This window comes from Miscanthus floridulus, chromosome 14 (assembly GCF_019320115.1).
Source record: "Miscanthus floridulus cultivar M001 chromosome 14, ASM1932011v1, whole genome shotgun sequence".
Taxonomy (NCBI): domain Eukaryota; kingdom Viridiplantae; phylum Streptophyta; class Magnoliopsida; order Poales; family Poaceae; genus Miscanthus; species Miscanthus floridulus.
Window position 1 is genome coordinate 96,058,813 of NC_089593.1, and position 16,976 is coordinate 96,075,788.

The 16,976-nt window shown below is 45.9% G+C and overlaps 3 protein-coding genes and 1 long non-coding RNA gene across 4 annotated transcripts; 1 reads left to right on the top strand and 3 right to left on the bottom strand.

Annotated features, from left to right (window-relative positions):
* The first annotated feature begins 456 nt into the window (after positions 1–456).
* LOC136505537 (RING-H2 finger protein ATL70-like) lies at positions 457–1,407 on the top strand. Its single transcript, XM_066500714.1, has one exon. It carries the CDS (start codon positions 853–855, stop codon positions 1,336–1,338), a length of 486 nt encoding a protein of 161 aa, XP_066356811.1. The 5' UTR covers positions 457–852; the 3' UTR covers positions 1,339–1,407.
* A 279-nt stretch (positions 1,408–1,686) lies between these two features.
* LOC136505536 (methyl-CpG-binding domain-containing protein 11-like) lies at positions 1,687–7,066 on the bottom strand. The gene is made up of 3 exons (XM_066500713.1): positions 6,828–7,066; positions 2,893–3,034; positions 1,687–2,785 (listed from the first exon to the last, which is right to left on the bottom strand). The coding sequence occupies exons 1-3, from the start codon at positions 6,912–6,914 to the stop codon at positions 1,980–1,982; spliced, it is 1,035 nt and encodes a 344-aa protein (XP_066356810.1). The 5' UTR covers positions 6,915–7,066; the 3' UTR covers positions 1,687–1,979.
* Positions 7,067–8,650: 1,584 nt separating this feature from the next.
* LOC136504148 (uncharacterized) lies at positions 8,651–9,220 on the bottom strand. The gene is made up of 2 exons (XR_010770788.1): positions 9,069–9,220; positions 8,651–8,966 (listed from the first exon to the last, which is right to left on the bottom strand). It is a non-coding gene; the product is annotated as an uncharacterized lncRNA (long non-coding RNA).
* A 2,105-nt stretch (positions 9,221–11,325) lies between these two features.
* LOC136504147 (uncharacterized) lies at positions 11,326–15,934 on the bottom strand. Its single transcript, XM_066499016.1, has 4 exons — positions 15,109–15,934; positions 13,655–13,804; positions 12,871–13,536; positions 11,326–12,764 (listed from the first exon to the last, which is right to left on the bottom strand). The coding sequence occupies exons 1-4, from the start codon at positions 15,514–15,516 to the stop codon at positions 11,655–11,657; spliced, it is 2,334 nt and encodes a 777-aa protein (XP_066355113.1). The 5' UTR covers positions 15,517–15,934; the 3' UTR covers positions 11,326–11,654.
* Positions 15,935–16,976: the final 1,042 nt, after the last annotated feature.

A 16,976-nucleotide genomic window follows, 5' to 3' on the forward strand; every position in this document is an offset into this window, starting at 1 on the left:
TCATTACATGTATATAAATGTTCCTCATGTTAGCGCTTAAACTTGTCGTTATAAACATTTTCGCTGAAAACTCTAATAACATTGTTATATTCCGCTGTTATAATCAATTGAGGTAATATTCTACTACTGTAATAAAGTGATGTAAGAAATGGCTAAAGATGTTGTAAGCTTTACACTCTAATTTATGATTCTGACGGAAAAATGTGGATTTTCGAGTTCTCCCTTGGGGTGTGCTCGACAGAACTGCGTAGTTTAGTGTCCTCGCTTGGGCATTAGATTAGACGGTTCTGCTACACTTCCTACATATTTTTTTTTAATTTTATATATAAAGAAAGAAAGGGTTATATGTATTTACAAAGCTGTACAAAAGGTACAAGACAACTAGTAGGGCCAAAGAAAAACTTTAGTCCCGATTTATATCGGATGTTTGGACATATGTACGAAATATTAAATATAGATTAATTATAAAACTAAATGCACAGATTGAGACTAATTTTTTAAGTCTAATTAGGTACTGATTCGACAACATGGTGTTACAGTAAACATATACTAACGATGAATTAATTAGGCTAGATTCTGATACAACCCTAAAGTTAAACATCATACGGTGGTGGTCTAGATTCTGTGTCACTTCACGACGTCACTGTCGCCGGGTGCCATTAGCCTCGCCAGGCTTCTCCCAGGCTGCCAGTGCCAGGCCATGCGACCCACCCCATCCACACAAGCAACCCACTGAGCAGCGCCACCTCCCTAGCTCCGTCACCCCCACGCCACACTCTGCATCGCACGCAACGCGGAGCATCATCGCCGGGCAGCCAGCCGTCATACGCCAGCCAAGCTCACTCGTCGCGGATGGTGGAGCTGGAGGCGGCCTTCGCCGTCGCCAGCGTGCTGGCCGTGGTCACCGTGGCCGCCCTGCTCCGCGCGTGCTCCCGCCGCGCCGCGCCCGCGCCCGCGCACCGAAGGTCGTCGGAGGCCCGCGCCCGCCAACGCACGGTCGCCGCCGTCTTCGTGGGCGGCGTGGAGGACGTCGAGGCGGGACTCGACGACGCCGCGCTCCGGGCACTGCCCAAGGTGGTGTACGGCGACGAGGAGGAGGACGGGGCGGTAGCGGTGGCGGTGGCAGCGACCAAGGTGCCCGCAGCGTGCTGCGCGGTGTGCCTGGGCGAGTACGCCGCCGGGGACGTGCTCCGGGTGCTGCCCCAGTGCGCGCACGCCTTCCACCAGCGCTGCGTCGACCGCTGGCTACGGCTGCACCCGACGTGCCCCGTCTGCCGCTCGCCGCCGGTGACCACCCTCGTCGCCACCACCGCCAAACCGCCCCTGCCACCGTCCTGATCTATTACTTCTCATTTTCTCAGCGAATTCCGGGGTATAAGATGTACAGTAGAAGCATTGTATTGTAGCATAAAGTATGTAGAAATTAGAATGGAATGGAAGAAAGTTGAGAAACATGAACGCATCCATTCCAACCACAAGAATTCAGCACAAACATCACATCAACAAATAGCATCAGGTTCGGATGAGATTCTCATCATGCTGTTCCTGGCTGGGTCTATTGGTGCGGGATGGGTGTCCCGCATCCATACCATGCATACCCCCAGCCACTCTTTATTTTCATAACAACATGCAACTAGTTATGCAAGTTTCACAATACACAAAAGCACAGGTACACGGATACAGACATTAGAGCGGAGTATACATGGCCTAAGATTAATATGCTTACGCAGAGTTAGGTACAATACAACCAAGAAGATGATGATGATGGTGGTGGATACATGTACGGCGGCGACACCAGCCATACAGAACAGCTAAAATGCAGAGCCTGATTACCGACCTGTCACCCAGCAGCGTCAGACTGATTAATTAACATGCTTACCGACCCATCGACTTTTTTAACTGGTTACAATGCTAATGCAAATGCAAATGTTTGTTCCTAAATGAGATACACGGCGCCAGAATGGGTTCCGGTTCTGGCTTCAGATGCACTTCACGGTTGAGTGCGTTAGCTGCCCGTTGTTGACGGGCTGGCTCTCCTGGTTTCCGCCTTTGTCGGTGGAGTTCTCTACTGGAGCAGCGTCTGGCTTGGCTCCAGGTGCTGGATCGGCAGCAGCAGCATCTGCCTTGGTTCCAGCCGCTGGATCAGCAGCAGCAGCATCTGATTTGGTTTCAGGTGCTGGATCAGCAGCAGCAGCAGCATCTGATTTGGTTTCAGACGCTGGATCAGCAGCAGCAGCATCTGATTTGGTCTCAGGCACTGGAGCAGGAATAACAGCAGGCTCGGCGTCTGGTTTGGTTTCAGGTGCTGGGGCAGGAACAGCAGCAGGCTCAGCAGGAGTAGGAGCTGAGTTCTCAGTTGGGGCTGCAGCTTCAGACTCAGCTGGCTTGACATCTTGTTTCTTCTCCTCCGTGGGTGCAGGAGGAGCTACAACAGATTCAGCTGGTTTCTCAGTTTCTTTCTTATCTTCTTCCATTGGTGCTGGAGCAGGAGCATCATCAGCCTTGTCTGCAGACTTCTCAGCATCTTCAGTTTCAGCAGGAGCTTCCTTAGTCTCTTCAGCAGGCTTCATCTCCACATCAGTCTCATTTGCAGCATCTTCACTTGGAGCCTCCTTGCCAGTTTCAGCATCTTTGGCTTCTTCAGTTTCAGGGGCTTCTTCCTTCTTCCCCTGCCTACCCTTCCTACCACTTGAGTTTCTGCTGCGCTTTGGGATCTTCTCGCCCTCTGGGCTATCAAATACCTTCACTTTCTCGCTAATGCGAGCAGAACGCCTTGGAGTATCACCTGTTTGCAAAGCATTTTAGATGGAGAAGAAAAGACTTCCAAAGCCATCCACTTCTATTTGAGCCAGAGATTTAGAGAAATAATGAGTGGTAGTCAAAGGTATCTACCAGTTCCCCAATCAAACTCTGAAGCAGCAGGGCCTCCAGGGTGTGCCTTCAGGTATTGGCTTAGTTGCCTCTTGTTCTTAATTTCATCGCCAGTTGGTGAAACAAAAACAATCTCAGATCTTCCCCCTCTCTGGGGAGTAAACTGTAACATTGAAAAAGAAAGTATATTAGTTCATGCAATCAGATATCCCCATAAAATATACATTAACTAATGAAAGAAATGAGTGCCTACTAAGCTCTCTGATTCCTTGCAAAATGAAAAAGAGAAGTGTTCCTTTGAAAGATCAGAAGAAGTCAAGGGAACACATGAACATGCTACCAGGAAAATAATGTTTTGTGGAACAGTACTAGCCTCATCTAATGTCCGGACGTTCATTATCATCCAGAGGATTACATATTGAAAAACAGAGGCACCACTAACTGAGAAAACTGGTTGCTCCACAACCAGGTAGTCATTAACACCACGTGGGAAAACTGTACTGATGTAAATATTGCGAAGCAGAAGAACAGCTAGGACACAGGTGGGTCAGTAAAAGACAGAATGCTTGGAAACAGTGGAATGCATACTTGCCAATTTACTGCTAGGTATGCATCACAATCAACAAAGAGCTAGACTGTTACACGGATAGTATTAGAGTTTTAGCTTCACATTACACTCTTGGCTTTCACCACCATATAATCAGTGCCATCTTCCTCCCACATGAACTAGACTCGAAGTATGCTAACTGTGCCAAGAACTAGCTACAACCCTGACAGGAATAGACCTTGAAAGCAGGCAGGAACCTATCCTCAAAAGGAAGACATTTCAGATGTCAGTGACCCAAAGAAGCAGAAAGGTAGATTATTTTTGCACTACAGTCAATGTAACTCAAACAACCAAGAAAAAATAGCTAAAGTAATTGGAATTTGGATACATAATTAGCCAGAAACCAATTTCAATCCACTCAAGTTCAGCAAGGAAAAAAAATAAACAGGTAGATTTCATATGAATATTAGTGTGACACTTATGGGACAGCTTAGAAGAGATAAAGTGTCACCAGATAAACTTCTAGTTACTAGCAGATTGATTTTCAGTGTCAACAGAAATGAACAGGAAAAAACAGTTATCTCAAAGCTTAATAAAAGTGATCTTTATTGGGTATCTCACAACAACAACAATAACAAAGCCTTTAAGTCCCAAACAAGTTGGGGTAGGCTAGAGTTGAAACCCAGCAGAAGCCTTTATTGGGTATCTACGTAGCAAAATTAGTTACCTAGAAGGTTATCACTTATCAGCAAAAATAAAATGATGGCCTTATAATGGAGAATTTGAATGCCTTAGCAAACTCCAAAGGAGGGTTATAGAGTGTTTCCAAACCCTTATCACCCACTTCAGATACATTGCCATCAACAACTATGTAGTTAATTTTGAACATCACATTATATGGAAACAATATTTTTACTAAACATAACAGAACGCTGCAAAACCAACAAAAAAATGGAAATGTGCACAAAATAATGCAAGACACTTGATCATAATATCTATTTGTATTAGAAACATTTATCTCTTTGTTTGAAAAACAACATAAATTCGACACAACAACAAACAAGTGCCACCCTAGTGGCTGATTTAGCAACACCACGTGTCCAGTTGCTATGTGACCAAAAGAACGACAAGCATGCAAACAGTTAATAACCAAATCGAAAAAAACAGGTAACCAACAAAGAATTAGAACGTCACCTCTAACGGTCATTTTAATGCGGCAATGTAAGACATTAAAAGTACAATCCGCAAGAACTATTTCCAGCTCCAAACCACTTTTTAGATGATTCCAACATTGAACTTTATCCAGCATCCATCGGTTTCGCCCAGCTAAAAACAGAAACAGATCACGCTAGACGACAAGCTATATCAACTGCCTGAGCTATTCAATGCTTCCCGCCAATAGAGAAACTAGATATTGCAGCCATTAATAGCATGAAAAGTGCATCCCAACAACCAATAATGCAAAACACCGACAGTAAATCCTATGAAGCACCATCAGTCTCCAGCTAGGAATAAAAAATAACCATGTTAGACTACACAGAACAGGTAATCCCTAGGCTAATAAGGTTGTTTGGCACTTTTCTGTTATCCGGTTGAAAAAGGATACTGAAACGACCATAAACACATCCGATAATGAACAAATAGCAGACCTCTAAACTCAAAGCTTGAATATTTGAGATTTTCAGGTGGGTATTCAAGTGATACTACATCTGAGAAAATGGATTATTTTCCAACCCTCCAAACACTCAATAGGAGGCCATATCAGTGTGGCAGCACCCTGTTCTGTTGCATCAAGCTTTCATTTCTTGCATGATTCAGCTCAACAAGCACTTGTTCTAGCAAATCTGGCACTAATCACAGTAAAACGAAACTAAAACCAAAACCATGGACCAAAATATGACCAGATTCACTAAGCACACATCACCTATAATCAACATCAACCTGGAAATGGGTAGGGCAATGGACAAACCCCTATTACCAACAAATCAACAGCTCTTAGTTGCAGAACACTCTCCATTCCAGCTTCTCTACACGTACACTACTACTAAAGCAATGTTAACCCCTTGAATCCAAAGTAATTGCCGAACCATTAGAAGTCAGAACAAAACAAATCACTAAACTAACCCACCATCTAATAATATGAACAATTGAACATCCAATTGGAGATCAGGGGATAAAGCTCTAGTAGCAGTGACTGGCTGATTGCCAAAGCTGCAAGCTGCAGGAGATTCCCCATTCCAGCTTCACTACAAACACACTGCTACTCAAGTAGCATCAACCGCTAATCTGAAGTAATAGATGAAGCATTTCAAGCGTGAACAGAAGAAAGCACTGGGACCAGTAACCTATCATCAATTAATCAACATCCAACTAGAAATGGGTAGGCTAAAGCCCCTATTAGCAGTTATCGCCATAGCTCGAAGCTGCAGGAGATTCCCCATTCCAGCTTCACTACAAACACACTGCTACTCAAGTAACATCAACCGCTAATCTGAAGTAATAGATGAAGCATTTCAAGCCAAAACAGAACACTGGAAATGGGTAGACTAAAGCCCCAATTAGCAGTGATTGCCATAGCTCCAAGCAGAAGGAGATTCCCCATTCCAGCATCACTAGAAGAGCACAACTACTCAGCAGAATCAACATCCTAATCTGAATTAATAGCTTGGGTACCAATACCAAGCTCAAGCATTTCAAGTTACGTAATTCCTAGCCTATCAACAAATGGCCAATATCGAATTTGGAAACTGATGGGCTAAACCCTAGCACCCCCAATTGCAAGAGCCCCAAACTGCAAACAGCAAAATATCCCCCAGTCCATGTAAGCAGCAAACACAGTGCAGCGAGCAAACAAGGCAAGTGAACAGCGACACTTCGCGGCCAGATTTAGGAATCTTCCCCCGGCTCAGGGAGAGTCGCCCCCGACAATCTCTAGAAGCCCCTAATCCCAATCGAGCGTCCCAGCATCATCACCGTACGGACCGGGCACGGGGCGTAGCACACCAACCGCATCAGGTAGAATGAGGCCGCGCGCTCCAGCCGGAGCAGAGAGCTCGAACACTCGTGGCCAAGCTCGTCCCAGCTCCAATCGAGTTCCGGAACCTCACGAGGCCACGAACCCTCGGCTGAATCGCGGCGGCCGGCCGGGGGCAGCCTCGCAAACCCTAGACACCCGAACCCGAAACGGAAGCTCTCGAACACCAAACCAACACCGCCGAAACCCTAGAATTCGCGGCCGGGGAAGTCGAATTCCGCTTCGCAGCACCCGCGAGCCCCGCGAATTCCACCCCTGGATCCCCAAAATCGGACGCCAAACGAGGCAGAGCAGAGCGCAGGTCGGTCGGTCGGTCGAGCGAGCGAGCGAGAGAACAGGCAGGGAGGCGGGCAGCAGGTCGTCATCACCCCGTACCTTCTTGGTCCACCCGTCAGGTGCGGGCATCTCCACGGACACGACCTCCGCCGCCGCCGCCTGCTGCTGCTCGCCGGGCGTCGCCATGTTGGTGGTGGTGGGTGTGGGTTATCCCTAGCTCTCTCGCTGCCCCGTCCCTCCCGCTCTCGCTGTCGTTGTCACGCGCTCTCCGCTGTCGCCGCTTGGTGTTGGTGCTAGACTATGCAGGTGGGGGAAGGGGGAGTGGGCAAACGACGGGCGCGTGGGGATTTCATTTCCATTTTATATATATGTAAAATAATAATAAAAGTAAATGCAACCCCACCTCGCGCGGATAGCAGCTCCCCTTCGGTAGGCCGCGACGGGACGCGCAAGCGCCCCGCCCTCCCTCCGCTGACGCGTGGGTCCGGCGCGCTGTAGGCGGGAGTGGGGCCGCGGTGGCAGCGAGGGCGGAGTGAGGGGAGGTTGGTACGGCGTCGGGACGGACGTGGGGGGACCGCGGTGCGCTGCCGACGGCGTGGGGGCGTGGGCGCGGTCCGTGCGCCGGAAGGCAGCGGAGGGCCGGGACTGCGTGGACCGGGTCTAGGGAGGCGGCGCGGGGGACGGACGGCGGGACTCCCTCAGAGGCAGGATCGGTGCAGGCGCGGCGCCGTGCCGGTGGGCGGAGCGCGGGGTGAGTGGACCGACGGATGGACGCCGCGGCGCAGCGCCCCGCACGCGCGCCACGTGGGCCGTGTCGTGTCACCGCGGGCGCGCAGGGGCCCCCGCTCCCGTCTCTCTCATTTTTTTTCCATTATTATATTCACTACTATTCCATTCATGTTGCTAAAAACAAAAAACTACTATTCCATTCGCTTTCTTTATTTGTTTTTTTTTCACGGAGTACTCGATCTCGCGTTCAAGAAAATACACACCCAGTTTTTTTTGTCGAGTTAATTCTTTTCAAGTTTGATAAAATCTATCCATAAAAGTACTAATTTTTTTAATATATCAAGAGACTAAGAGCGGAACATATCTTCATAACAAGAAATTGAGATACGGATATTAATACTATTTAAACTTAATAAAAGCATTAAAAAAACATTTAAGTTCTCCAAAACGATACTCCCTCCGTTACAAATTATAAGAAATTTTGGCTTTTCTGAATACATAAATTTTGCTGTAGACTTAGACATACCCCATGTCTAGATACACAGTGAAAATAACGTATTCAGAGAAAGCCAAAACATCTTGCATTTTAGAACGAGCGAGCATGATATATACATTTTTATTTGGAAAACAGGAAAAATAGGATAACGAAAGGCGTGCGTGAGCGCCTTGTTCGTTTAGGCTGGTTTGACTTTAAGCTATGGCTGAAAGTATTGTTGGTTGGTTTGATATGAAAGAAAAATACGGCTTTTAGCGTTGTCAGTTGGGCCGGGCACATATCATTCTCTACCGCCCGTATCTGCGTGGTATGGACCAGGATGGGCCGTATCTGCGCGGCCTTGGCTGGAGACTGTGATCTGGGCCGACAGCGAGATAAGATCTGCGCGGCCCACACGAGTTCCCTTTATCCATCCTATCATCTCAGAGCCCATAGCGCTAAGCTCATGACGATGACGTAGAGCGATTCTGTTGATTTTCTTCTTCTTCTTCTTTCTTCTCTGCAACCATTAACCAACAAATCGTATCTGGTTATTGTGGTGTTGGATCAGACGATCAGTGAACTCTGAACTGGCATGCATGCATCTCGAAGATCTTTACTTGCTCTGCAGATTGAGCTGCAGAATCCAGGCTTTGGATTTGGAAGTGCAGCAATGCAGACTCAAACATGCCTGAACATTCTGAGCGAACGAACTCACATGCAGTGATGCAGACTGTATATGTGCCTTGTCTCTATCACTCTATGTTATGCTCTTCTCATCATTAGCCTCTGGAACTGGAATTCAGTGGAGTGCTCGAAACATCGAAGGAGTACGTGGTTTTAACAGCGAGGAATAGACTAGAGAGCTAGAAAGACAAGGTGAGACCAACAGACCAGCGAACGGACAGCTACATGCTCAGTGCTGTACCAGTAGCACCAGGCCGTAGCTTTCGCCTTTCGCTTCCGTGCTGAGAAACCAAAGGTGCTGGGCTGGGCCGCATCAGCTTCCTCTTGTCTCTGTTTTCCATCAGCAGCTGCAAAAAGTGCAAAGCCAGCCAGTGAGCATACTTGCGTCGCTTTCAGTATTTGTACGTAGGAAGGAAGCAAGTGCTATTTCTTTGCCACATGTTGTATACACAGTGAAGATGGACAATGGTGTGTCTGTGGAACACAGCTTCTGAAAAAATACGCCTTCAGACGCTGTCCTCGCTAGCCTTGATAATCGTTCCTGCCCAACGGGTCATCTCAGAGATTCATCACAGCCGGAAAAATCTGTCTCCGGACGCTGTACCAGGGCCTCGTTTAGATTGCAAATTTTTGTAATCTGGATACTGTAGTACGTTTCGTTTGTATTTGACAAACTTTGTCCGATCATGGACTAATTAGGCTCAAAAGATTCGTCTCGTGATTTACAACCAAACTGTACAATTAGTTATTTTTTTACCTATATTTAATACTCCATGCATATATTCAAAAATTAATGTGATGGAGATAATGAAAAAACTTGGAACTTTGAAGCCATCTAAACAATCCCAGCACCAACGATCTCGCCTGATGGATTGCCTCAGTCCTCAGATATCTAATCGGCACCAAGATTTCAGACGGAATTTAGTGCTGCTGCTGCTGCCAGCAGGTTATTGAATAGATCCTCCGCCAAAACTTTACGTCCTGTCTCATCGAATGTTGGACAAATATTAAATATAGATTTAAAAATAACTAATGACATAGATTATGATTATTTTGCGAGACGAATCTTTTAAACCTAATTAGTCTATGATTTAACAATAATGTACTAGAGTACCACATGTGCTAATGACTGATTAATTAGGCTTAATAAATTTATCTCGCGGTTTACTTGCGGATTCTATAATTTAATTTTTTATTAGTATCCAAACACATCACACCCTATATAACATTCGACATGACACCCAAAAACTTTACGCCCTCCATCTAAACCAGGCACATTGGTCAGCCAAAGGGGGCTTGCACTGCAGGTCTGCAGCAGCCTTTCAGTCCTGCAATGGCCGTGCCACCTACTGCTAGTGCTAGTACTAGTACAGTACTACCACCCCAACGCTCTGTTGGTTTCAGTGACGTGAATTGATGCAGCTTTGGTTGGTTGGTGAAGCTCTCAAGCCTGAACATGTCTGTCAGCAACCTCCTGCATGCCCCATGCTTAAGCACTTTGTAATTGTATCGCAGCCAATGAGGGCTAACTAAGCCTTTGGTGTGTCTGATTCTATTGCCATGTCATGTGTGGTAGTCAAACATCAAGACCATGAAAGGTAAGCTTTGTTTTCATTTGTTTCTAAAAAGAACATCTTTGCTGCGGTCATGGTTTGGATTTTGTAGTTAAGAGGATCCAATAATTCTAGACAGTTTCAGTGCTGTGAATGGGTCTGTCTTTGGTTGGTAAATCTCTGAACCTTTCTGCCGGGAATGAGAGTGGAAATAAAGGCCACAACAAGCACCTGGGCCTGATTCTACTGAAAGGGCTGGCCTGATTCTACTGAAAAGGGTAGGTTTCAACAAGAGGTGTTATCTGTTAGTAGCGTTTTAAGAATTTCACCTTTTTTTCATAAAAAAACTGAGCTGTCACTTGCGTTTGCTTTTGCATTATTATTCTATCTTGTTGTTTGATCGGATCAGCTCTGGCCCATCTGATGAACATACATAAATCATCGTTGACCAGGAAAAGAGACATTGTGGTGCCAACTCACGCTTTGCAATAAACTAAGTACAACACAAAGACCAAACATTTTAATTTTTTTCTTCAAAAAGGTGAGAATTATGAAAGAATATATTCCATGTCAATCCCATGCATCCATTGATCCATATGGCTCTGATTGGCGACGACTAGGCTACACCCAAATGCATCTTTTGACCTGCGCCATTACACGCACAGTGCATGAACCTCTGGATGGCCCGTTTATTTGGGACCTCCGTTTATTTGCCAGTGACTCGCAGCAGCTCACCTGTCACACTCACCAGAAACATTTGCTTCACCAATAATTTGACGGTTCTTTCGCGCTCTTAAATAGTGACGAAGCTTTGCTTGCTTGTGGTGGATCGGCGCCGGAAAAGCAGACGCCTTGACAGCGAGAGGTCAGCTTTGGCATAAATCTTTTCACTGATGGAGACACCAAGCCAATGGTTCTCCAACGATTTTGCTAGGCTCAGGGTCAGGGACCATTTGTCCATTTGTGTGGCTGCACTCAGTGACCTTGTCCCAGTTCAACTACAGTGTATCCCAAATCACACACTTCATTGAGTCACACATTTGATTAGTAGTTCCTTCAGAGTCCAAGGAATCGATCAGGAAATTGTCAGGTTGTAAATATCTTCAGAGAACATCACCAGGATACACATGTAGTATCAGAGGAGAACAGGGCATGGTTAACATAATTAACATAATGATAATTCAGTGCGGATTACAAGTCCAGCAAACTCACTTCACAGGTAAAGATGTGCAGGAGCAAACACCATTTCTTTCTTTACAAAATGAAAGCTCCCAACGAAACACACACGCAGACCAAAAGACAGTTAAGCTACTAGTCAGTTCATCTTAGTTGGCCTTGGACAGCAAACGGAGCAAACTAGAAACGAAGCCAAATCTTCGATCTGGTCCACTTCACAATTCGCTTGGAAAAGCGCGGCTCTCTATATGTTAAACTAAGCAGCCACTGCCTGCCCTAGGTCCCAGCAGCAGCAGCCAAGGCCGGCTATACAACGGCGACAGCCTGGGTTATGGCCACCTCCATGGCAGGAGGATGGGTTACAGTGAATTCAATGGCAGGTGGCGGTGATGGTGGCTCAGGCCAACAGAACTCAAAGGGGGCTTCAAATGGGGACAGTGGAGCAGCCACGGTGATCCCGGCGGGGCATGATTCCGTGTAATGGAACTCAATCTGGAGGCGGTGGTGCAGGGGAGTTGATGCCATGAGACCTTTCTTGATGTCAGCCTGCAGCTCCCGGATTGGGATGGCGGCCAAGAAGCTCTTGATGTACTCCTTGCATGCATCCTTTCCCTTCAACACAAGCTCACACTCTTCGGTGTCCGTTCCACTGTCCTGCTCAGTTGAGCAGGAGATCTCTGAGGAATCCTTGTGGCGTCCGCCAGTATCAGGATTTACTTCCTTCTTTTCAGCAGGTACTTTGTGAATGGTGGTGCTGTCATCAAACTTCAAGATGTATGCCTGATTGCAACCTTCAGACAGCCTCTCACCGAGTGTATCGATGATGTAATAAGCATCGGCATCAACCTTGAGGACAAAAAAGTGGTCATTCCAACTGACAATGTATAGGGTAGGTTTTCCAGAGGAGCACTCTGCTGCTCGGCTTATCTCATCCCAGATGTTATCAAATGACATTGCACCATCAAGGAAGTCAAATCCAGTTACATCCTCAGTACCTTCAGGATGGAAGAACCCAATGAACGACTTACTGGGAACAACTGTGAGTGGGCGGATCTTTGCATGAAGGACGGTTTCAAGATCAAAGTGCCTATCGGGAAAGCGTTCTCTATAGGTCTCATTCTCACAAAGTTTCCTCCATTCTAGAGATCCTTCTCGGATCAGGTTATCGAACTGTGACCTGATTGGCATCAGGTCCTGGTTTGCTTGGAACCAGTCTGCAACAACAGCCACAAGTGCTGTGCAAGCACTCTCCCCTGCAGCCCGTTCACTTCTCTGGTCGATTGATGCAAAGAACACTTGTGTAGAAAGCTTCAAGTGGCCATCTCGGCTAAATACTTCCTTCGACTCCCAGTTCCCCACAACAAAATCGTCATCACCAAATACCGACACCATACTATTAGTAGAACCATTTGATCCCTGCAAATGGAGAAGATGATATGCTATCAATTAACCTCCAACATAATGATAGTACAAAAAAAGAAACAAAAAAACAAAAATCTTGAGATATCAAGAAAATATGTACCTCTGAAACAGATCCATCAGAAGGGGTCAACAGCCGCCTATCGTAGTCAATATCATCACCACCCTCTTCTCCATATGGCTTCAACAGAGGCTCCCCTTTAGCCTTTGGTAATTTTGTCTTTCTCCATCGAGCTGGAAGTAGGCTCCTCTTTCGCCGCAAAGGGATGGAAGGATGCTCCTCAGTTGTGGAGGATGGCACTTGCTGAACATGATAACTGACATCAGAATTTCGGTGACTGTAATGTACCCAGCCTTCATCATCTCCATCAATCCTAGGTGCATAAAGTAGGGCATCGACATTCATAGTCTGCAGTGAGCCATAGCTGAAGGACTTCCTGACAGTTGAACCCCCAAACTCATCATCCTGCTCTCTATCATCCAGATCATCATCAAGAGAGTCAGTATCACAAGAAAATTCTGCACCATCACTGTGAACATAATACTTCTCACTGCCGTCATAGTCTTGGTTAGTCTTTTTGAACCTCCGTGTAGACACAAGATCTCTTAGGATTTTCAGATTTCTCAGCCCCGCCTTAATGACAGAAACCTCATCTTTTCCAGAAGGAACAGACTCACCAGAGGAAGGTGACAATGGGGCAATAACAGAACGCTGTGAAGCACCAGGTGACTGTTGAGATATTCTAAGTTCCGCCAGGCTTAAAGTAAGCTGGAAAGAAAAATAACGCTAAATGTCACGCAATGTTTAACTATCTGACGAGAATCACAAACCAAAATAAATCTTGGTAGCCCAATACATGAAGCCATATATTTGACAAGAGGCATACATGGAGTGATGGGGCCAGGTCCGTTGCACTACTAGGCACAGACAATGGTAGGATTATCTCGATTTCCTCTTCAGCAGCAGATGCATAATCTGCTAGGTTCAGTGAAGCAGTCCCCAGAACAAGTTTGCGCTTTGACATTTTATTTGATTCCTGGAGCAACAGAAAAAAAGAGAGTCAAGGTGGCTGAAATAAACTGTGTCAGTTATTCCCAGCATACCAACAAAGGAAAGATTGCATCCGTTACTAGTTCTGCATGTTGACACTAGAATCATTCGACTTTCTCATAAAAAATTAAATATCCGTCACGAAGTATACCAGACCGCTAGAGGGAATTAATGACCTCAGTTTTAGTTTCTCTGATTGTTTTGTGTGATTGATTCACACGATGCACTCAAAGCAAATGGCTGACACAACGTACCGAAGGAAATGGCACCGCAAAATGGCAGTTCCACCAAGTGCAAACAAGTCAAAACAAAAACGACAAAACGGTATCCTTGTAACCATAAAAAAGTTAGCATGTTTGTGCTTGTCTCGGGGGCCCAAGGCAACAATGCAAGACAAGGACAACAAACCGAAACAATTCATAACAGCCAATTTCTCCTGAGTTTACCGGGCAACAAGAGTGCAAACTATGCACACTTGCTGATTTTGCCATGTCTTCTTACAGATAGATAACGCGGAACATGAACTAGTCAAGGCAGGATAGCTACTGAATTACTTGTCAATTTAAGCGTTTGACAGCTAGACTATTTCTTATCCAATAACTCAGGTTGCAAAACCAACAATAATTTACCTAGCAAAAGTATTTCACCTTTTTCTTAGTAAGTTACCAAAATTAAACCAATTCGATCAACACAGAAGGAAATAAAACGCGGTCAGGCTATTCATCTTAAAAACAATAAATGAAGCAGAAAACAGAGTTAAAACCAAAGACAACTGTCAACATATATATGTGGAAAACAGGAACAATTTTGCTAAGGCTCCTAAAATGATAGGCTTGGTAGGACAGAATATATCTATGTACAAAGAATAATTCGACCTAGATGCCTTCTTCTGTTAAAGCATCATTTTGATGCCTTCGAAGTTTTTTCCCCTATAATGTAAAGACAAGACCCCATGGAATTTTAATAATTCATCACTTTCTACGGTACCAACAAATAACCAATGAGGCCTGACCCTTTCCAAGCAAAAAGTCAAAACTTTCACCATCAATATGGCCAAGATGAAATGCTTAAAAAAATCCAAAGAATTACTGTAACAACGATGGCAGAATTAATCCATTGTTACAACCAACCCAAACATCAAAAATCCATCAAACTAATGGAAATGGAGGGATCACATATAACCGAAAAAAAAAAGTTTACTCGTTCCATCGCATGAACAAACCCACAACAGATTTAATCCAGCTCAGATGCATAGGGGAGACGAGGCCGAGGGAAGGAAGAGATGCTCACGCTGACAACGGAGAACGAGACGTCCCAGGGGTGGAACGAAGCGAGGTCACGATGCGACATCGCCGTGAGCGCCGCATCCCTCTCGAACTCCTCCTCCCAGGCCACCGCCGACACCACCGCCGCCGGCGCAGGGGCGGCGGCGGCGCCATCCTCAAGGTCGGCCGGGGAGGCGGCCGGCAGCGCCTCCTTCCGCGTCTGGTTCCTGGGCGGCCGCTGGGCGCGCCGCAGCGAGGTGAGCGGCGACATCTTGGGGCCCTTCCAGCTCACCTCCACAAACACCTTCGCCTCGGCCTCGGGGGACCCCTCAGGCGAGAGGGGCGCAGGCGGCGGAGGCAGGCCCTCCGCCCGCTGCACCACGAGGCGGACGCGGAAGTTCCGCGCCGGCGGCGGCCGAGGCCACCTCATCATCCTCGCCACAATCACCGGTCAAAGAGCCCTGGTCCTCCGCCCTCCGGCGAAGAAACCGATTCCTTCCGGCAAAAAAAGCTTCCCGTCGACCGCACTACAAACAACCTCCGGCTGGAAATCCGAACTCCCACAGAAAGATCGTGCTCCACGCCCCAATTGCCACCGAAAATCACAAGCTCGGCTGAAAGAGCGCCACGGGAGACTCGATCTCCGCGCCCGAACCGGCCGGCCCAGTGATCCACGAATTGGGGGGTAGAGGATGGCGCAAGGTTGGATTTTGGCGGCGGAATCGGGATTAGGGGCGCGGATTTGTGTAGGGGCGAATCGGGATTTGAGGAGGGAGTTGGAGATTGGGACGGGAATATACGAGGAGAGATGCACGCACGCCCGGAGCGAGCGACGAGGAGGGAGAGTGAGGAGAGGAGAGAGGAAATAAATAGGGGGGAGGAAAAGCTTTTTTTTACCAGTTCATTAATTAATTTTATTTTCCTTTGTAATTTTCTGGGGTGGGAGATATCGCAGAGGTGGGCCCACCCACCGGCCGGCCTCGCCCCCTGCTGTCGTTTCAATTTCGCTTTTTTACTTTTCGTTTATTTTATTTTATTTTTGTCCTTTTTAGTTTCTGGATAATGCTATTTTAGGGGTTTATGGTTAAGTCTGTTATAATCGCGTGGATGTGTTTGTCTATTTTTAATCTTGTTGAGATAATTCTCGGATAACTCGCGCTGTTTCAAAGTTGAGCCGTTGGATCATTATTTTTATGGAAGAAAAAAGTGTATTAAATTATCCATACAAATAAAAGATAAAGAGAAACGGAGAAATTGATATCTAATCCACATCTGTCTGATTCTTTATCTTACAAAGAAAAGAGCCAATCTTATGGAAAGGCAAATTATTGTTTATTTTTTAGGATAAAAAAATCGTATTTGAGGATGTGTCAACAAGTCCATATGCTTAGATACATGCGTGACATCATTTGGTTTTGTTGGGTTGGGTAGGTTATGACTAGTTCATGTTCAAGATTGAAAAGGTAATATAGGTCCGTTCGCTTCGCTGAAAAAAACAAACCGAAACACTGTTTCGGCTGATTTGTTGTGAGAGAGAAACACTGTTTCGACTGAAAAAATAAGCTGAAAAGTACGGATTATAAGAAAAGCGAATAGGGCCATAGTACTATCTGGGAATATGGTGGAGCGCATTTTGTTGATGTCATTTTATTCTTTGGTATTATTGCAAGGATAATATTCTCAGATACATATAACGTGTCTTTATTATTACACACCTTAACGTTGATGAGTGAAAATGGAAACAATATTATATATTCATATTATTAACATTATATATGATTTGATGTGAGTGGGAGGAAAACTCGAACCTCCATTATCACTTTATCCGGCCATGGTCTACAATTGATATCATATTTGGGACAAAATTAGGATGTTACGAAAAGATATATAAAA